This window comes from Lineus longissimus, chromosome 3 (assembly GCF_910592395.1).
Source record: "Lineus longissimus chromosome 3, tnLinLong1.2, whole genome shotgun sequence".
NCBI lineage: Eukaryota > Metazoa > Nemertea > Pilidiophora > Heteronemertea > Lineidae > Lineus > Lineus longissimus.
Genome location: NC_088310.1, coordinates 21,587,982 through 21,610,633, shown reverse-complemented (window position 1 = coordinate 21,610,633; position 22,652 = coordinate 21,587,982). Strand labels below are relative to the sequence as shown.

The 22,652-nt window shown below is 39.5% G+C and overlaps 1 protein-coding gene across 2 annotated transcripts; it reads right to left on the bottom strand.

Moving 5' to 3' along the window:
• Positions 1–3,260: 3,260 nt before the first annotated feature.
• On the bottom strand, positions 3,261–21,548 carry LOC135484224 (CLK4-associating serine/arginine rich protein-like). 2 transcript variants are annotated; one of them, XM_064765501.1, is made up of 20 exons: positions 21,421–21,548; positions 20,556–20,707; positions 19,890–19,987; positions 19,509–19,610; positions 19,150–19,238; positions 18,703–18,793; positions 18,251–18,393; positions 17,903–17,999; positions 17,559–17,637; positions 17,087–17,160; positions 16,921–16,962; positions 16,341–16,508; positions 15,408–15,620; positions 13,804–14,100; positions 13,396–13,545; positions 13,057–13,111; positions 12,234–12,318; positions 5,753–5,811; positions 5,354–5,511; positions 3,261–5,100 (listed from the first exon to the last, which is right to left on the bottom strand). In XM_064765501.1, exons 2-20 carry the CDS (start codon positions 20,679–20,681, stop codon positions 4,965–4,967), a joined length of 2,262 nt encoding a protein of 753 aa, XP_064621571.1. In that variant the 5' UTR covers positions 20,682–20,707; positions 21,421–21,548; the 3' UTR covers positions 3,261–4,964. The 2 variants fall into 2 exon arrangements, 1 of the variants encoding a protein (XP_064621571.1); XR_010446435.1 differs by lacking the exon at positions 3,261–5,100 and having other exon boundaries at positions 5,429–5,511; positions 13,053–13,111.
• Between the last annotated feature and the right edge of the window lie 1,104 nt (positions 21,549–22,652).

Sequence of the window (22,652 nt, the reverse complement as noted above, 5' to 3'; positions counted from 1 at the left end):
ATTTGACCTCTGCGACCTTGAAAAGTAGGTCAAATTATAAACCTGTGTGACATATACTGTATGGTGGTTAGATGTACCCATGATATCAAATTGGTGGCAATCGAACAAGAAGTTAATGAATAATCACATTTTTAAGGTTTTTGGATTTTGCCCCCTGGTGGTCAAGTGGTGAATCATATTGGACCGAACTTCGGTCCCTGAGATCACCTAACTAAGGGGTACATGTGTACCACATTTGGGATCAATAGTCATTGCAGTTTAAAAACGTGCCATAGTTACATCCTAACGGCCAATTTACGCCATTTGACCTCGGTGACCTTGAAAAGTACGTCAAATCAAAAACCCGTATGATATGTGATGTATCCTTGCTAGGAGTACCTACCATAAAAGTTTTATTGAAAACGGATCATTAATAGGAGACATATCACACTTTTTATGTTTTCAGTTTTGGCCCCCTGGTGGCCAAGTCATGAACCAAACCGGACCGAAATTCAGTGTCAGAGTACCTCTGACCTAGGAGGTCATATGTACATAGTTTCAAGTTCATAGCACAAGCGGTTAAGAAACGTGCCACACAGGATACGGACGACGACCGACGACGATGGACACAGGGCTATCGTATAGACTCCCCTAACGGTGAGACAAAAAGCCACCTTACAGGCAAACTGAGAATCACATCGCACCCAAAATTGAACTCGACCTAGATTTTAGGGTCGTATTGATACATTTGAAAAATGAAAAGGATCCGTCAAAAATGGAAGACGCTAGAGCGTGGACAAGGGCACCAATAAGGACTTGGCCCTTTTTCGTAATTTGACCTAATTTTCCCTTAACCCCTTGATTCCCTAGAGGGGACAATACAGATCGTCCCTATATTTTGTCTCGCTTATACCTTGTAGGGACGATATATCGTCGCTAAACTAATGAATTAGTATAGAACTCGCGGTACACGTTAGACACTATTGTACGGTGTATTTGTGTCCCTGGTAATCTGCAGAAGGCTTTATTTAGTTTCATTCATAGATGCAGAGGGCGCTGCAGTTTGATTGGCGCTTGTGCAGCGTCACAGTACGCAAGAACTGATCAGCATATAAATTAATATTATGTTGTATTATTCGATCAAACAGTAATAGATAATAGCAAAAGGTTATCAATCAAGTTATGTTGATCATTTACAGGTTGTAACTGCATCAATTACAGTTCCATATACTTGTTCAAATCAGAAAAATCAATCTATTAGAGCAAAATCAATCAAAAAATATTGATTATTATTGATGATTGATTACCTCTTACCCAATTGATACCCATAATCGATATTTTGCATAAAACTGGTAAAAAATCTCGGTGCATAGCATTACATTGGCCTCGGGAGCCAAAGGGTTAAAACAAGGCCAAATAAAAACCTGTATTATATATGCTGTATCCTCAATAGATGTACCAGTGATAAAAATGGTGCACCCTAGATCAAAGCAGGAGTAACAAACAGCCATTTTTAGTTTTTTTCAAAAAGCCCCCTGGTGGCCAGATTAGTAATTGAATTTCGCTCACAATCGCACTTGGCCTAGATCTCAGGCCCATATATGCACAAATGGAAGGTGAAAATGATCTGTCAAAAAATGAAGACAGTAGAGCGCTGACAAGGCAGAAGTTTACGGACGGACCCACAGACGGAAGGACGACCTACGGATGACGACCCAGGGACGACGACACACCGATGACGACCCACGGACGACGACCCACGGACGACGACCCACAGACGACAACCCACAGAGGACGACCCACAGATTACAACCCACGGACGACGACCCACTTACGACGACCCACGACGACAACGGATGCACGACAGACCACCACTCACCAACCTGAGCAGCATAAGCCCTATTGGTCTATGACCAAGCTGGCTAAAAATTTGGATTTACATGCATACATTCTTAAAAGGATGGCCCCTAATTTCATCAAGCGAAAAAAAACTAAGCGTGTAACAAATAAAAGAATGAACAACAACTCGCATGCAGTTAATTACATTATGATGACATGCAGTAACTTCCCTGTAATACAACAATTGCCATGCTGTTAGAAGAGCTTGAAGCGCTGTTTGGAAAACTGACCGGGTTCAGTTCGGTATCGGCCATCCATCAAAAATCTTAGTGAAGTTCTACTAAAGTGTGCCGTAACTTCTTTCCAAATGGTGCATGAACAGTGGTTACTATCTGTATTCTGTATATCCACATGATCCTGGAATAATCCTCCTTTGTAGGCCTCAGAGACCTGCCGCAAATCTGGTCTTCATTCTCCTCAAGGACAAAACTTGATTGCAACCTTCATGAATCATGTCCTGTCACAAGGGAATAGGTGCTAAACCAGTGACAACTCAACACCGACACTGCACAAAGCCAAAATACTCAGTTTTCAAGCACATGAAGTCAAGTTTTCAGACTTTTCAGAAAAGTGTGCTTAGAAAGGTCTAATAGCACCAGGAAAATTTCACAAGAAGTCCCCTCAAAGAGGAATTTCGGCAAAGTAGTATCTAAGTTTCTGGAAAATTTTCAGTATGGTCAGCTAAGTATTGCCTTAGCCACCCAAATCATATCACTTTAGTTCTGTCTTTGTTTGTGGAAAGTGCATCGCATCTTGAAAGATTGACATAACTTTCAAAGAGCATGAGAGCTATTACTGGTTTATATAAATTGCTGGAATGGAATACCATAAACTGTCAAATTTTCATGGCCTTTTATTTTTGCAAATTTCACAAAAAATCACAGAAATATATTTACGATTGAAAAACTTCAAGAAATATCATCCGTCAAAATTTTGATTGTGAAATTTTTATCCAATATGAAATTTTTGTGAATTGCAAAAATAAAGAAGCACGAAATTTATTAGTTTGCCGTAATAGTGCGAAAGCTTACCCACCAATTTTGACATTTGAAAAGGTCTAACATGTACCTAAAGAGAGAAATACAGTTAAAGCGCATGTTTAGGAACACAATGGGGGGGGGGGGGTTGAAGCCCTTTATGCCACTGCGCTTGACTGGCTCTCAAACAGTTAAACTACATGGTATATCTATCAATCTACCCGCAGCCATTGGGGTGACCCTATAAAGTTGACTATGTGGCACCATAGTTGTCTATTTTCTGCAAGGCGGATCAGGCACTGTCAGTAGATTGTGCTTGTGGCACCACATCCTCTGATATTTTGTGAGAGTTCAGATCTCAACAGCCTTAGTCCTTGAGGGGTTAAAACAAACAAGAGGAAAACATTTCAAAATCAATTGACTTTATTGATTACAATTTTTCTCCAAAAACTTTTTCGTACACCAACAACTACCCGGTAATACTAGCCATATTAAAGCAGGCTAATACTTTGCAGAAACTATTCTGTGCTTCAATTTCACCAAAAATGGTGTCTCCTCCACCAAAACTATTCAGTACCTTATTTTGTCTGTTGCAGACACAGAGACAATACTTTGAGCATTAAAGGAACAACAACATTGAAACAAACACTCTGTACACCACAAAATTTAGTAATAGCCCAGTCTACAATCACATGAACAGGAAAAAAAATATGACAATCTCATTCTAAGAAACAGTGTTCTTTTAGTACATTATTCAGGACATTAATACACTTTTCAGAAAGAGAAGTGTGGTTCACGAAGGAGAAAAATCCAATGCCACTGGAAATCCTCGCCTCGGAAATATACTAAAAGCCCACCACATGAATAAACAACCAAAAACTTGTCTTTACTGACGGATCAACACTAAATTTCCATATATTCCTGACCCAGGTCTAAGCTGTATTCACACCCTAAAAGCACCATTAGTTTTTAACTGCCAGAACCATTACATAAATGTCATTTTTTGAATTGCTACTGGCCTAAGCTATCACCAAGGCAGGCCATAAGGCTTAGCTAGACTTGCCTTGTGTTAGTTTTTATGGACCTAAACCACAGCATTCAGACCCGGTTAATGTTCTTTTTACAGAAGATGCTGAATAAAGATGGGATGACTTGATTTTTTCAAATGCCAATAGCTGTTATTGCTACTTTCATAGAGATTGGCTAGTAATGTATAGAAAACTGTAGCATCTGTTTCAACACAACTAGAAAACATATCCCATGTACAGTGCAGTAATACAATACACAGCAGCCCTGTCCTAATTAAGGTGAAAACCAGTGTAGATCCGTGGGTTGAGGAAAGCCAGGACTATAGCTCCAGGCTATTTCTTAGCATTTCCCGAAAACTTACCTATTATCAAAGTACCAGTCAGAAAAGAATCTCAGTTTTAGCCTTCTGCGTTTTCAAAAAGACGTTTCTTGTAAAACTTTTTGTTCGGGTAAAAAAACATACAGCAACATGCTAACACGTGCGACTTATCTTAAAGCAGGGTGTGGTAAGATAAGGGTTCTTCAATTAAACCTTATTTAAGTTTCAGAACTAACTATGCAACTATGAGACTGGCCTCAAAAGAAAAACCACAAATTGTTCCCCTTTGCAACACAAATTAGCCGAATTCACAGTTAACAGCATTTGAAGTAAAGTCCTCTCAATAATACAACACAGAGCTAAATGAATTTGATCCTTCCTTCACTTTAGTATCCAATGTTATATACACTGAAACTCATTTGCTCCAAGTCCATTTCAGCATCCAATGTTTATTCTCTGAAACTCCTTTGTATTTGATACAGTAGTCCAGATTTACAACAAAACAACAACAAATTCTCAAATAATCCAATTCCGAATTATCCTGATCCTCCATTTTTCTAATCCAATCTTGATATCAGTTCAGAATGCATAACTGTAATTCACATTTGCAAAAACTTTTGAGGATTAAGATTTTGATTTTCAAAACAACCATTTTTAAAATGCAGTAGGCCAAGGTGGGCTACAGTCGGCTACCACAATCAAGAACATGGGGGCCAACATAAATTTAGCAAATATCCTTCGTTAAAATGAACAATCACCTGTTAATAATCCACAATCCTTCTTCTTCGCTCTCGTTCTGCCTTAGATACTGGAGGTGACCTTGACCGCGACCTAGACCGTGACCTTGACCTTGACCTGGAGCTGTCACTGGAACTGGAATACGACCGAGACCGGGATCTGAAACAGAAATTTTATTCCCTCTAGAATAGGTAGCATTTTATCAAAACACCTCCAGCACTTTCCAAGTTTAGCCTTTTTGTATAGTACTGTTCTATCAAATCCCCCACCCAAATTCTAAGTACTTTGGCATCTCAAAGCCTTCCAGTGAACAAATGATTGTAAAACCAAGCTTACAGTAATAAAATAGGCAATTATAATAAGTTCTGGCACAAGTCCTATTAACTAGGATGCGCTGTGTCTACTTTTTCACCTTGGCCGTTTCCTCTTGGGTGACCCAGAATGACTTTTTCGTCTTATCTTCCTTTCATATTCCATTAGTTTCTCTCTCTGCTCCATCTCACGATGGCGACGCTCTCGGTCACGTTTTCTCATCTGGAGTGCCAGCATGCGTAACTCTTCTTCTCGGTCCTATAAGAAAACAGACTCTAGCTGGGCAACTTTAAGGGGCAACTGTTTAACTAATTTCGTGCCCAAATTACACTGTACATAAAGCTGTATCATGTGTGCATCCAATCTGGAAACAGATTTTTAATACACTCATAGTACAAGAACAGATTATTCACATCCATCAAAGAGCCCGAGATTACTTTTTCTTAATAAATCTACATGTAATAGGCAATCCTAAAATAGTTTTGAAAATCTTATATACCAGTCTGGCCTGCTCCGCTTTGTCGATTTTTTCTTTTTCACTTTTCTTGTCTTGTTTGTCTGCAACAAGAGATATTGTGCCATTGTCAATAGAAGTCAGTTAAAACAATGGCTGGAGCATATATGTATATAAAACAAACAGCGCCAAAATGAGGCATCATGCAGGTTCCCATGTCCAAGCCGTGGTGTGATATTGTCAATATTTTTGACATTCACGTTATGTCTTATCATGTCAAATATGCTAAATAGTACTCTTGCACATTTTGATCACATGCTATTAGAATTATCACATATGTCATCAAAAATTGTGTTGCCAGTGAAAAGTGCAAACAAACAGGTCATGTTTTTAGTTCTTGTCTTGTTTTGCCTGACAAAAAACTACATTGTCACCAAAGAGGGAAATTTCTGGAAGGTCAATATTTATAAGTATCAGAGGATTATTTCTTACAAAATATTTACAGTTGGAGCAATCTCACAACAGAAAATACAATGTGTAACTGGTGTTTTCGATGTTTTTTAAAGTGTTTATTCAGATAGCAACATGATCAACGACATCTTTTTGTCCAAGGGTTAGTATAACACAGGCCTATCAAGTCAACTATGCCCCTGGTAATATAGAATTCAAATATTGATAATGATAACTGTATTGTCTTGAAAAATCTTCCCAACTAAAAATTTGTGACAAAACCTATCACGTATGCTTGAGTTTTTGCATACAAAACAAATCTATTGAGCACTTTATTAATAACTGAGTGAGCTGTTATGATGGATAGATCTTATGGATGTCACATCAGCAAGTCTCAAGTAACAAGGTGATTTAAATCTTTAGTGGACAAGTAGTGACATCTATCACTATGTGTAGTTCAAATTGTCCCTAGAATCATAAGACTGGGTCTCAAAGTAATGACCAACCCTACGTTAGAAAGCTCTTGATGAGCACGTGGGTCAGAGAAAATTTGTGTGAAAGTTGTAATTTACCCAAAGATTCAGTCAAGTTGAGCCATCACAGACTTTCTATTTACGATGACTTGGCAAAGCAAAGACATTCACTAAAAGGAGACAAATTTGGTATGGGAGTGATGCCCGCAGTTATGGCGAAATGCCGAAGCAATTGTTCCAGATGTTTAGACCTATTGTTCTACGCTTCTCCCTCGATAACAGACGAACCAAGGCAGAAACGTAATGCTGCATGAATGGGTATCGCAAACAATAGAAGATTAGCTCGTGCTAGCCGAAGGCGAGGAAAGTAACACACACCACTGTCACGTGAATGGCACTATTTAATAGAACCTGAACACGGACTCTCGAGTCGTCTGGTTCACGTTGCTCACTTCATGTAATCTGAATGCTTTTGAAACAAGATATCAGGATGGTTTTTTGATCTGTCAATCTCAGGTATGATGTGTCTGTGACTGTCCTTTTCACTGTGACAAAAAGTCTATCAAGAATGGCATCTTAACAAATAGCGAGCTCCACTGAGCCGATGTAGTGGGCATTAGACTACGAAGGGAGAAGAATTGACAGTAAGAAATGTTGTCACACCATCTTTTGGCTGAGTTTGACAGGTTAAGGAAAAGACTCACTTGAATAAGTCACAAGACAAATTTCTCGTTTTCCAATAATTGTAACTGATTGGTTGATCTTCCAAGGTGATGATGATTTTTTGGGTAAATCACATGCATGGGAACATTCTTCTAATGACTGAACCATACTGAAGCAGTGACTGGAAAAGACACCTCTATCGCTCTCATATTCAGGGCAAAATTAAAATTAAAACTGGTTGTGTGTTTCTATAAAGTGGTGTAATGGTGTGGGCAACTGCAAGGCAGCAAGATATCATAGGTTGATAACAAACAAAATATTCAACGTAATGTATACAATTGAAAATTCCCAATTGAAAATATGAACTTTTTTGAAGGACTGATTATCACCAAGGCTATAACTGTCTCAAGGAAAGTATGGGAGAACTTTAAAAGCAAGATCCCTAAAGATGCAGCTGTGATGGCAAGACACTCGCCCAGAGGCTGTTTAAAGAATTTAATGTGAAACCCTTTCTCGTATGTCCAGTTCCCATGTGACCTGCTTGGATGAGCACGGTGAATGGAATGATTGACGGTTGCACAACGATGATACAACAGACAATAGCAGGATATGCCCATCAATATCTTAGGGAACGGATAACGGAAGTTTACTGAGACGTTTTCAAATTGCGCCCTTAATCAATTTAGGGTCGCAGCTGTAGGGCCGAGAAACTGACCCCGCGTTCACCCCTTTGGGCAAAGCAGAAGATAATCTATTTTACGATATAATGAGGTAATGGACAGTAACATATTTCATTGTTACGTAGTAACATGAACATGTGTCCAGGACTCTTCACAGAGATTTGACGCACCCTGAGGGGGTACGCCTTTATTTGTTCCCCGAGCAAGGGACACAGAAAGGGCACAAAAACTAGATTTCGGAAATGAAACACAATCTTTTATAGTAACGGGTGGAAATAAGTCATCATTTATGGCACTTTATATCATAATGTGGCATCTGCATAAAGAATCAATTATACGGTAGAAAGAATTTTGTAATCTTGATGACCACAACGGCCCGACCACCCGGGACATGGGTGTTTGCCTTTGATGGACTGAGACCGCAAGAATGGACATCATGGGGAATACGACACCCTGGACAGGATGATTTGTTCACAATTGAGGGCAGGGTGAATCAAATGGCACAAAATCTTAACTGAGGAAATAACGAATTGTCAATTGAATACAAACCTACAAACATGAATCTGGGCCCTGTAGTAGTAGGCTGTACCTCCTCAGGTTTTTTTATTCAGAATCATAAAATGTCCAATTTTTTTTATTATTCTAAATTCATGGACCACACTACAGGTGCATAGCTCTCTTTATGCCTAACTTTGAGACAGTATTACATCCTTCCAATCAAACTAAAAAATAAACTTTTAACCAGCTAATACTCCTGATTTTGACTTCTTCAACCAAGCTTAATCAATTCTGTGAAAACGACATGGCATGTAAAATGCTCAAGACAGTTCTTTGACAATGCACCCTTTTTTACGCTGCAAGCCAAATCATCAATTTGTAAATTTAATCAGCATTATCAGATAACAAAGAAAACAAATCTGAGTCCGACAGACAAATCTTCTGGATACTACTGGTATTTCATTTCGGAATGTGCCGATGGTTATGATAAATATTAACATAAAGATATTAAGAAACAAATGAAAAAAATTAGCCACAAATCTATGTATGTACGTGTGTATATCTAATTATTTTGTGAGAAAATTGATATATCGAGGACACTGATAGCCCGCGAGCAATCTGGCAAAAAAAACAGTTATCAATTTCTTTACCGAAGACCATCAGGAAATATAGCAATTAACTTTCAATTAGCGACTAGTGAGAAAGGTCATGGTGGAGGATTTAGCGGTGTTTTTTAAGACAGATGAAAGAAAAGACGTCAGATAAAGGAAAATAATGACCCAGAAGGGCTAAAAACCTCCAAGGTATCAGCCATCTAATCAAGCGCTTCCTGCCCAAGGCCAAGCAAATCAGTAAATTAGAACGGTGGAGAAAAAACAACTTTCCGTCGCCAGCGACAAAATGAACTGTATCATTTCAGAAAGGGAAATATGTGAGACTGGAATAATATCTTATAACCCCATAATTGAATCAGGCCCCATTTTCACTTTCATTAGGTGGCTAATTTCTTCAAGGGATTTGAAGCCTCTACATGCAGCTTTGAGGCCCAAGATTTCTGACAAATTGCACAAATTTATGTACTCCGCACTTCAGACAAATAACTTTCGTGCCAACTGAATTTGCAAGGATCCAATATTTACTGGTGTGGGTGGGCTGTCCCCTTTTCGACATCACAAAGGTTATAAGACATGAATCCTTTTTTATCAGAACAGTTCGCCTACCATTCTTTTAACAAACATTCTTTTGACTAAGGTCCCTCAAAATATAAACAGCCTTTCTTCAATGAGATTAGAAATATGTATGATGCAGACAGGTTGTCAATTGGGGAAATTTTGTACATTAGAAACCAGTACCGGTATATGCAATTTGGATAGTGGTGTCACCTGAACTAAGATAGTGAAATCACTGCAGTGTTCCTCATGTGAAGGAGTCTAAAACAATTTGATGGAGTTGCTGAAGCACATTAGTTGTACCCCAGGCCCATGCAGACTGACAAAGGACAAGACTGGACCAAACAGAGCTCTACATGTAGCTTCAATCAAGATTCTGCTGCTAAACACTATTGGCAGTCACCCTGGCAATGGCTGTAGGTTTGAACAGCATAATAAAAGAGCGAACTCCTCCCCCACACACACACACCCAAATGTAGAACAGGCTTGCCAGCTTGAGCATGAAACAATACCCTCAACCTCACTCGAATCCAACGAGTACAAAATTCTCAACACAGGCTGTTTGTTGGAATTGAAGTCTACCCGGCCAGGTAATTTCATTTTATCAATGGAATTGATTTCTGCGTCCATCCCAATAAAAAAGCTGAATGCGAACGGCAATGAAAAGACAATTAGATTAAGGGGACGTCAAAAAATATTCTGGTGTTGGTGGTTCTGCCGCAATATCGTGGAAGATGCCAGAGGCATTGAGACCAAAATGAGATTTTATTTGGATGGTGAAGTATCGGATATGGCAAATGAAGCTAGCTCGTACACTGAAATCAGGTTATTAACCCTTTCAGAACCTACTTTGTGGGGGACAAGGATGATTTATAAAGACAACAGGGAAATTGCCTAAAAAATTTGCACTTTCAAGAGAAAGACAATAATGCTGATTATGTTGATGACTACAGCTAGCACTAGCAGGTAGAATGTCAGCATAGTTTCCAGATGGTCAAATGTCTAGTAGAAAACTGTTGGTACTAGCTGAAGCCAAATACTCTGTGAATAGGGATCAAGCAGATAAAACCTCCCAAATTCTAAAAAATTCAACCTGAGGGTGCCAAGTGCATCCTTTTTCATTTTAATCATTAAAATAATCTGTTTGTGGGAACCCTTTTAAACAATAGAACCTGTGAGTTTTAAACAATTACAAGATTAATATTGGAGGGCTTATAATGCTTTGACACTTCAGCAACTTGCCTCTTCCAATTGTTGAAAAAAGCCTTTCTGGTGGCTGCTTACATGTATCCTACGTGTACAAGATTCCAAAATTCCATTCACAACAAATCTAGCTAAATTATCACTCCTTTTAAAGAGGCAGTTGACCCTAAAGCCACAGTTAATCGGGGAAAATGCCAGAAGGTACATGAAGGACAGTCCCTTCATTTCCAAGCTGACTTAAATGTTACAGGGAAACAATACAATAAAGGGCAGGTAATTCTGAAAGGGCCAAACTATCCAAATACTGGTAAATGCATAGTAACAAATCATTTACGCGTTTGTGTCAACAGACATTCAGGTCCAGGGGTATCCCGAGTCCACCAAGCACGGCATCCCATTGTTTCAAACACGCATCACCAAGCCAGGCAACATGTGCAGATACTCTCCTAAATCCACATCTCCGCATGTTTTGCACACACCCTGAGGTAGGTAAACATTTCCGCCGCAAACATATTGTTTGGCCGCCACAAATCCTATGGCAAATAAGCGTCATGAAATAAGCTATAAATCTCGCTCAACAGCTGCCAAGCAAATGCTACCCCACAATGTAACAATCACGTTTGGACTTTTTTCGGCCAAACCCCCCCCTCGACGGTTGAAGAATTTAGCGAGATGATTGAATCATGAATGAAATATGGAAATAGACAATACTGATTCTAGTGCAAGTGAATTACTTAGAGGTGGGAGACAGCTTTAGGCAACAAAAGTAGGATTTATACATGTACAATGCACTCCCCTGCCCTGCATTAACTGTCTTTTGTCTTCAGATAAATTCATCTACAAATGATGCACATTGGACAGGGAATGGTTACTGTCTCCATCTGTTGATAAATTGTGGAACCAAAATTTTGTTCAAATGCCCTTGGAAGCATGTCATCAGTTGAGGGGTGAACATGACTTCATCATTTCCGCAAACAATTTACATACTGATGAAGAGAGGTTTCTTTTTGGAGAGAAAAAGAATTTGAAAAGGAACAGCTACGTGTAGGACTTTACACAGGCAACTGCAAACTTACTTCACTGTACAGTTTAAATAGAATAAGGAACACTTCTTTTAAATTGTGAACAGCTGCAGACAAAGACCCCTTTTAGGCATAAATCATTGAGGGGAGGGGGGGGGGCCAACTCAAAAGACCCCCCCACCCACCTCATCCACAGATCAATCACAGCTTAAGTGTACCAAATTAACACAACTTTTGTTCGTCCCCCACAAAGAAAATAATTTCCAGGCAACAAGAAATTTAAGAAAATATTTTCTTCCGTCGCTTAAGTTTAGAGCAACAATAAATTCAAAGTTGAAAAGTATAACAAGAAAGTAATCACTACTCACACTGGCAATTCAATGCTTTCTGCATCTTTTTCCTAAGTTTCTCTTGAGGTGTTAGCTTTGTTGAGGAGCCAACAAATGAGTAAGCCTAGAAATGAAGAAAGAACGAAAGTTAGAAGTTTCCAAATGAGGATTCTGATGGGGAGTTGAGAGGTCCAGATTGGAACCAGTCAGCCAGAAGACTTCCTCTGTACAGGAAATTTCAAGGAGAGGACAACAGGATCTAGGACTTTCAATGACATAATTTGCACCTTGCAACCCTATAATTTGTGGATGTTTCAATTTTGACTGAGATATTGGGAGCAGGAGCCCAAAAGTTCTTTAGAGCATAAAATTTAATCACCTGCAATCACAAACTGATCTGAAAAGTAATGCTATGTATACATCAGAAAGCTCATTAAAAAATACTAGAGTGTCTGACTACCGGTGCTCCAACACTCTCTAAAAATGCAATGATTGTGTGTGCACTTATCCAGAATCATGCCATTCATTCAATAGTGTGACCTGTTTTAAATGGAGATGAAACTGGTCGAAACTAAAAAGCTCAAAATAGTTTGTTGCTATAGATGTATCTGCTTTACAGTATTAACAGAACCAATCCAGATCTAAAAATGATCTTTCTCCTTTCTTGAGATAAGCTTTCGCAATAGTTTTCTTTGGGCATAATATGCTGTACTTCCAGCAAGACAAACTAGGTCAAACATTACGCAGCAATGAGCATAGCCTTTTCCAACAGAATACCACAATTTACAGAGGTTTACATTCAGAACAACCACCTCATTAAAAATTGTAGAAAGGTTTGTAGAGTTGATATATTCTTACTGACTTTGGCAGGTGGAATAGCAGCTTTACCAACTGGTTTCTTATATTTGGGTTCATTCCTGAAAAGACAGAGGGAAAATATGGCTATCAACCAAATTCTGACGTCCATGACGTGCTGCTGCTAGCAACAATAACCAGTCAAAATATTGAACCAGGAGACCTCTCTTTTACAGCAGGGTTTGCTCTGTGTATTACAAGTACGACATTTACTTGTCCCAATGACTCCATTTAAGGCCCAGGCCTTCATCCACACTGAGCTTTCTGAGTGGCCTACATCGAAGGAACTGGCGGTTTAAGAAGCAAAAAAAACAGTTCAGATATAAGTGCTGGTAAGGTAACATACCTCCTAAGGTCACTATGTCTATTGTCTGGCTTCTTTTCAGGCTTCTTGTCATTGTCACTTTCACTTTGTTCATGCCCGCTGGAAAGACTTGGACGACGGTAGCGTTTGATTGTTGGTTTAGCCTCGTTCTTGGGAGTGCGACTTCTTGACCTGAAGGCCAAACAAGCCATATCAAAATAAAAACTTCTTCTCAAAGGAAGTATGCAAATCTGGAAGAATGTGATTCTTGAGCATGATGTATCTATTCCATCTTGCAATATAAAATAGCAGTACTTATTTCTATCTTAGATTTAGGGAAAATAACAAAGATAGAATATATATTCAGCTGCTATTCTGAAATCATATTCATCAGAGTCAAAAATTGTAGTATGGAATTTATGAATAGGACAAAAGATAAAAGTTATATACCTTGAACTTGAACTTGATGACGAGTATCTCCTCTTCCTAGATCTTGACCTTGACCTTGACCGAGATCGAGAACGTGACCTCGATCTCGACTTTGACCGAGATCTACGTCTTTTTCCATGAGAATTTGATCTAGACCTGGCGCCCCAATAATTACGTTTTGCTAGAGGAGCACGTGACCTTGGTGAGAACCTTCGCCGACCACGTGACCTTGACCTTGATCTAGAGGACGATGATGACCGTCGTCTACGACGTGAGCGAGATCGTGACCTTGATCTCGAGCTAGAAGAGGAACGTGATCTGAAGTACCAAAATGAAAGACAAATTTAACCCTTTTGCTGCCAAGCAAATTTTTTTTTTTTGAGTCCTCAGTGCCAAGCAATTTTAGGTTAAATTGAAAAAAATTGATATGATCAATTTAAATATTTTTCCTGAGAAAACTATTGGAGATATGTCAAAACAATGCACATGGAAGTTGTTCAGTATGACCTGGACTTCAAATTAAAATTTTTAAAAAGTAGGTCACGCCCTTATTTGCATGCCGCCATCTTGAATAACTAATGAGAATTGAAGATTTTGTAGAATAAACCACTGTAATTTGGAATAAATGTAATAATACAACTAATAAAACTATTTTTATGCATCTGCATGTTTCTTTACTCTTTCCTTTCTAAGTCCATAACCTTGTAAACCCTGAATTTGTATTGCTTTGTAGCAAAATTGCCAAGAAATACCGATGCGTTATTTACAGAAATCGAGCAAAATTCTTCAAAATTCAATGATCAGCCATTTACTTTGTAGACCAAAAATTACTACTTATGGTGATATGTTGGGACTAAATTACATACCTTCACTCCCTAGAGCTCCTTTTTAGTGCTACCAGAGAACTAATAGTAGATAGGGGGGGTCAGGGGTCCCTATGGAGGGGGCCTGGTATAAAACAGCTAAAATTCAGGGTTTCCTCAACTAAACATGAAAGTTCAAAGTTTCTCAGCCAAATGTCCTGTCATAGAATGTATGTAGCAGTCAGATAACTCTATTCTAATACTTGACAACTGCTTGGTACCTTTCGAAACAGTTCTTTGAATCATGCATGATATCCAATTCATCGAGTACCTGTGATAATGACATCCGATTCGCCATTTTGTGAACTTTTGGAAGTGATTTTCACCCGAAATCTCAGCAAATCGATATATAACATGTACAGTAGAAACGTAGCGTGGTAACTCCTCTACCACGCCATCTATAGGTATATACCATAAACGACGCTAGCAGACGAAAAATCAATGTATTTTCACCACATAGGAAAATTTCGCCAAAATGCGAAGTTGGCAGCAAAAGGAACAAAAGTCATTGTGCAGAAATGCGAAGTTGGCAGCAAAAGGGTTAAGTACCGAGGCAGCAGATCAGCGAAACAGCATTCCAACCATTCCCTTGCCAGCTGTTCCTTTTTTGTATGGATGACTTCATCTGGATCAAACAGTTTTCCAACCTGATGTGGTTTACACAATTTTAGCATTCTTTCAATTTCCTCACTTCACTCAGTCAAATAGTACAGATCTTTAAACATCATTTTTGAAAGGAAAAAAAATAACGCTGAAAGTTACCTTGAATATCTATACCTTCTTCGCCTAGACCATGACCTTGAACGTGATCGGGATGAACTTGACCTGGAGTATGACCTTCTTCTACGTGACCTTGATCGTGATCTAGACTTCGACCTCGACCTTGATCTATTTTTTACCTTCCCAATGGGTAATGCAGGTTTGTTCTGAGGTTTTGGAACTACTGGAGGTGACGGTGAGTGGTTCTTTCGAGACCTGTTCAAAAGAAGATTCACAATGATGATGAATTTTTGAAAATGTGAAGGAAAAAGTCGGAGGACTGTAGAAAAGATGTTCAAATGATTTAGCACTAGGTATTATCAGCATAACTCTGGCTAAAATAATGAGGCTAATATGATCGTAACTGGTTGGAGATTTCTGCAATTACCGGTCTCCCTTTAGCATAATCTACATGTTTCGTGCCAATCATACTAGCCAGTATGATGAGCAACACAATCAATGAAATACATGCATAGGTGAATGAGCGTCGAGTGGACGGAGCATTCTGATTTCAGAGGTATTAACCTCCAACACTACTACAGTCACAACTATGCCTCTTGCTGATTTTGAAACCATCAGCAGACAACTGCCCGTTTGTCTGTCTGTGGCAATTTGAACATCTTCTTTATCTCTGATGTACATTAAATGATGGTGGTCCTTTTATTCAAGAACACACATGTACTCACCAATTCAATAAAATTTTTATAAAATTTGGCAAAATTTATGCACACAAATATCTTACTCCTTATTACCATGTATTAGTTTTTGCACAGTCTTGTACATGTAGGTCAGCAGCAGAGTCATTGGTATGTTTTCCTTTTAACACGAGTTTATTGAAAAGTAATGTTCATCAACACACTACCTAATCCTGGGGTGTGGTATCGAACCTTAGGGCACAGTCAAGATTCTAGAGGCGTATAAGAAAATCAAACCGACCGTGAGCTTGGCTTAGATTCAGAGTTAACCCGTAAATGTGGGGGCAGAGCTGGACCCTGTGCACCATTGCAATGCTCATCATCGGAACTGTCGCCACCGAAACTTGTGATGAACTTCACACGACCACTAGTTTCAGGTGATCTTGATCTTGACCGCGACGATGATGATCTGAAATAGACAAGTTTCATAACAGGATGAAGAACTTATCCCACATATTTAACACGAACAGGACGGCAGTTAAAACACATTGTAAGACCACAACTTGTTAATTGCTCAGTTTGATAGTGACCACTGAAAGAAAGACAATCTAGAGAAAATACCCATTGACACGTTATGACAATTACAGAGTCCATTACAACATGAGAGCCAGTTCATGGCTGCCTAGATGCACTGACACACTACAGAAATGTCAAACTTTCATAATGTAGGAAGTTTCCCATTTAAGGATGGTTACGTAAATTATTATAGTATGAGGGTACCCACAGCAACAGAGTGACGTCATCATTCAAGTGAATAACCTTAAAACACGGAATCTTACATGAAGTATGTGAATTCCTTTGGATTTCTGAGAAAAACTTACCTTCGGAATGGTTCATATTTTGGGCTGTCTCTCGCTGCATAACTGAAATAAACAAATGCAAGTTAAAGGACATATCCAAGGTTGTGGAAAAACCTATATTGTTGAGAAATGCCGGGAATGTGATGATAATCGGTGGTCATAAGCTCTTATCCGTTTTTAAACATACCTCGGAGGACTCAAGTTTTTACCCTTCATCTGTCTTTCTTTGAATGCACGACGTTCCCGCCTTGACTTACGACCCTTCAGGAGAAAAAATTCAAGATGTAGTTTACGGCAGCAGAACACTGCCACTTTAATCTCTAACAACATGTGTAAACATGGTGGCTTAAACCATCAAAAGTTTGAGGGAGCTTTGCCATTGTCTTCTGTCACTGGCAGCTTCATCAAGACAGCACCAAGACCAGCCGCCACACCATCTCGTTTCACTGCATCAAGCAATACTACAAGCTACACTGTCTTCAAAGTATTGAATCCACTTAAGCTTCAACAGCATTGCACACGCAAGACTAAAGTGCAAAAACTGAAGGTTAATTTGGATTGGAGCTGTGAAAATTCCAGTTGAACAAACCTTGAATAACTGCCAGTATTATTTTCGGGTAACAAGTGATGACATTGCCTTAAAGCACACATTTACTTACAGAAAATTGTGCTTTTTCTTCTTCAAGGATTTTGGCCTGTCGAAGAAGTTCAGCATCTTCTTTGTCCAATTCTAGCAAACTATAGGAAAAACAGAAAGTATGAGGCCTTGAACAAATAATAATTGGCTCTTCTATAGAGCTAATTCAACGCCTGTCTGTGTCTTGTGAACATGAAGAAGTCAGTGCCTGCATACGTGCACTTCTGATTGTCATTCGCTTTTTCCTTAACAAATGCTACCTTAAGAGTTGAGTACAAGTTGGAAAGATCACGAAAAAAGACCCCAACCAGTACGGGAACTCAGTATTGACAGTAGTAACACGGCAAGGAAGAGAAGAAGACTGACCTAATGAAATCTCCATGTGTCATCCCAAAGGTAGTACCACAACTGTTCATGACTTCTCGCTGTTCATCGGTCAGTATATCCACATCAATTACAACATCTGAAATCAAGACATAAATTGATTGATTGTCGTGTATATGATGCTATTAAAAGTAGGCTATAGGTAGTAGAAAATTCTAAGTGAGATGAGAGTAGACCAAAAGCAATCAACAGTTACTTCACTGCACACAGATATGCAGGCCTCACAATATTTTGATTCAAAAAGATCTGGCATACTCGCAAGGATGACGCAATTTAATGACCAAGGTCACCTAGCACTATCATCAGAATATATTGTTGACAATGCCTTACCTAAATCCATTTCATCTACTGATATATCACTCTCAGCATCACTGCCAGCTCCCTCCTCTTCTTCTTTCTTTTCTTCCTCACAAACAGTAGGTTCTGTGCTGTCTTCATACGTATAAGCTATGGCTACACGCTTATCAGCAAGTCTGAAACATCATACAAACAAAGAGATATAGCATTTTTGCAGTGAAACTACATTTAAGGTGAAACCAGTTTGTTTTTTTTCAGTGACATAATGTTCGAGGTGAAACCAGTACTTTGAATTGATAGTGTAGAGGCCATTTGAATCGGCCAGGAGAAGCAGGGAGTCATAAACCTTTTTAGAGCAAGTCAAGTCCAGAGTTAATGTTCCCAGTTGACCCCACCAAGGCTACTTCCCCAGGAGTTAGCAATACGACCATTGTTCATACTGGAAACTACCTGTATATTGCTGTAACTATCAGACCTGAACTTACTTTTTCTTCTCTTCCTCACTGGCTTTGGTCGTAGCAGATGACCCATACTGTTCTTCAATATGAATCTGAACAAGACACTGCTCCTCTGTAACTGCAAACAGAAGAAACACATAAGCTATGCTTTTTACAAGATGACTATGTTCCAGCGCAGAATATAATTTTGAGTCGGGTATTCAGGTACACCATGGAGGTAATAATACCTCCATGGGTACACCAGCAAACCTTTTCTGAGTGTTTTATATGAACGGCATGTGAGCAGGACACTGGAACAGGCGTTTACTTTTTACTTTACAAGACCTAGGCCCCATTCAATCCAGTATTTTTCTATTTAGGTGAACATACAACAAGTCAACCTGCCACTTCGTACTGAGGACAAAAAAACTAATTTTGTTCAAGATAAACACTGTCACATCTTCTGTTAAACCTGTATGGACAAGAACAACTTACATCCTGAGCATTCATTCTGCACTAGAGTTCGATATCGTTCATAGTTGATCTTACTGTCTTCTTCTGTATCTTCCCTTCTTTTCGGTTCTCTGAAAAACAGCAAAAGCGTGCAAGAAACAGTTTATAACAGTTACTTCAAGGCCGAAGCATAAGTATAACACACTGCACAAAAAGGCCAGCCATCAATCCATACCCCCAAGAATAGAACACCTGTTCACAAGGTGGCCACTGCAGTTTCAACATTAATAAATCAACAATTTCCAACCTTCTACTACCTAATCACTGGTCTTCACCACCCCCAGGCTTTCCTTGGCCAGTTTTAACAAGTTTGTTGCAGTAACAGAAAGCGCAACACTTACTCCGGCTCAATGGGTCTATCCTTTGGATCTGGAATGATGTCTAAATGGGCCCTCACATCAAATCTGTCAATCATATTGTCTATGTTCCCTTGCCATGGCATCCTGAAATAAAGAACAAAATTAATAAATCTATTGTGGATTTTTTTGTTTTAGAAAAAAGTCACACGAATTAATAACCTTTCCGGGCAAGATTATTCTACCGTACTGGAGTCCTTTTTCGTGAAAACCATGAATATCTAAATATTTAACAAAAAATTTAAAAAACACTGCATTCTTCAGAGTGAAGGGTCACTTTTCTCAAAGCATGATGGGAAAAAAATTCCCTTCAGCAATCATCTTTTGATTTAAACTGGACCGCAAAATAAACTAGATTTAACTCACATGCTCTGAGGGCTCTCAGCAGCAAGAGCAACAGCAGGGTCAAGGTGAATTTTGTATGGCCGGCCATAGATACGAAGGAACTGTGTTGGATCTGCTCTCTGAATAGCCGAAAAGGAAGCAGAATAAAATTGTATAAAATACAGACATTGAAAACGCATACTAATATTCTTGTCAGCAGGTGCACATAATGAATTTTTTCCGAAGCCCCTGTTCATCGATGTAATTCTATAAGAGCGAGGCATATTTCATCCACCCGATAGCGATTTTCAAGAACGGCTCAGACATTGTATCTAATGATAAGCATAGTGGCTTTAAATAAGCATGGTGCAGCTCATATTCTACGATATGTACAGCATTCGGCTGTATTATGTGTTGTAACAAGACACATCTTGTAAGAAAATGCAAGAGAAGTGGCCACAAATTCGGAACCAGTATGGTAACTATCTACTCTATAGAGTGCTTTCACGGTCAGCCAGGTTGTTGGGAGGGCAGAACAATAATTTGTCTTGCCCGACTTAACTGAATCAAATGCGGTCATGGTCATTTGGCCTTGCTTTCTTTTGTCTCTCCCTCCAACATGGCAGGTGATGACGTCCATATGAAACACTCTATAGTTTAGAGATGATGAAAGTTGAAACCACTCTATAGTTTACTTCAGAAACGTACAGTTTTCTGATAAAATTCTCTCCTGCGATCAGCTCTCCGGCGGTAATCTACCATGAGCCCCCTGATCTTCTTCTCCTGCTTCCTCGCCTCATGCCACATCCCGACTTGTGCCCGATACACTGGCATGTAGGGGGATCAACGGACAAACAAACCTAAAATGGAAATCAAACTCAAGCCTCAAGGTTAAAGAATATGGTGGCTGAGAAAGGACATGGTTATTTTTTTCCAATGACGACGTGTTTTTTTTTACCTCAGGCCCCCGACTTACTGACTCAGGCGATTGACTTACAATGGCATCCATCGTGATTTGAAGTCTTGAACTCACCACTCTTGTTTTCGTAAGTCAGGCTCCTGATGATATAGTAAGTCAGGCGCCTGTGATAGTAGGTCAGGCACCTGACGTCCTGAGTTTCTTAGTCACTAGTCAGGCGCCCAAGATAAAAATAAATGTCCTCATTAAAAAAAAAATCACCATGTCCTTTCCCAGCCACCGTAAAAGAGTGCTTTACCAGGATAGTTGAGCAAAAAGACAAAACCCACAGTTGCCCGGTTGTGACTTGAGAACAGGTGTGTACTGTATAGCCCCCCTACAGTATCCATGTGGCTACCTCCGGCTCCATGTGACCGTGTACATGCAATGCAAGGTGGTGTATTTTATATGTACATACACTGAGAGTGCAAAAAAAGGCGGGACGTTGAGTTGAGCGACTCCATGCATGCCATGTGACCGTGCATGCAATGCATGGTGGTGTACAGTCAACTGTGTATTTCATATGTACAGACACTGAGACAGTGCAAAAAATAAGGCGCGACGTTGAGTCAAGTCGCGCAGTTCAGAAAATTATAAAAAACGACTACCTCCTACCTTTTAAAGATTAAATAGGATTATCTGTGCTTTCTGTTGCACGATATAACATCATATAACGTAAGAAACGGCAGTAAATGCATATTTTTTAGCCCAAGAATGTCGGGAAATTTTGGCGATTTGTTACATCCTCGATGTACACATCAAGTCGGAGAGATTTCGAAGTTCTTCTAACAGGTGACGCCATCATGAATTCCTTACGCGGGAAATACGAATGCACTCAGTGTCGACTTGGTTAATTTACAGTGATGCATGATGGTCCGGGGTCCTAGGGGGGGGGGGGGGGGGGGGCTCATAGCAGCCTTGGGCTTCTGTTAGCCAGGATTCTGAGGGATGTGGATTCATACTGATGATAAACCATTAAATGCAAACTCAAGTGATTGTGGTCATCTGAGGGATGTGGATTCATATTGGTGATAAACCATTCAATAGGAACTCAAGTTAATGTGTCTTCTTGAAAATTTCACCACATGCGCAGGAGTCTAATTCCACTCTGACCGTGGATTAACCTTGAAGACAAGTTACAGGGCTGGAGTGACTGACTGAAGTGAATGTCACTATTTTTGGTATTTTTTATGTTATTGTCCCTGGCTATAGATAGGCCTTGGGGATCTGGATGCAGTGCAACTATAATACAAAACGACAAAAACTTCGGTCGGTTGCGGGATCTGCCAGCCGAAAACCTACTCTTTATTGAATGCTGCAAAATCGGATATAGGAGCTGTCTCGACTGTGAAAGTGGGACGCAACAATGTAGTAACAGTACTTCAGCTCGCCACATCAGTCCAATTTGCTCTCTTTGGTTTACTCGTATTACTCTTATTCTAATGAAACTTTAAGGTATTGTTTATAGGAGACAACAAACGAAACGATGATGACTCGCGACGCCGACAGGACGGGGAAGAGTCATCCTGACATAATTGACAGTGATTTTCAATATACTTCACCTCTCGATATTTCGAGGTAGGAGTATCAAAAACCTGTATTTCAAGATGGGGAAGAGAAGATAATAATCATGGTAACTCTCTAATGGATATGTTTGGTGGGCTTAATTTTGACCTGGAGAACCCATTTCACCCGGATGGGCGGGTATAGGCCTATTAGACCCGGTGTAAAAGTTTAAAATGTCCTATAGGATAAAATGTCCGGGAACAAAGGATTCTATTATGCGCTGAGCTAGTGACGGTCATTGCCTCTATAGAACCATATGCCATAATCTGTCAGAATACAAT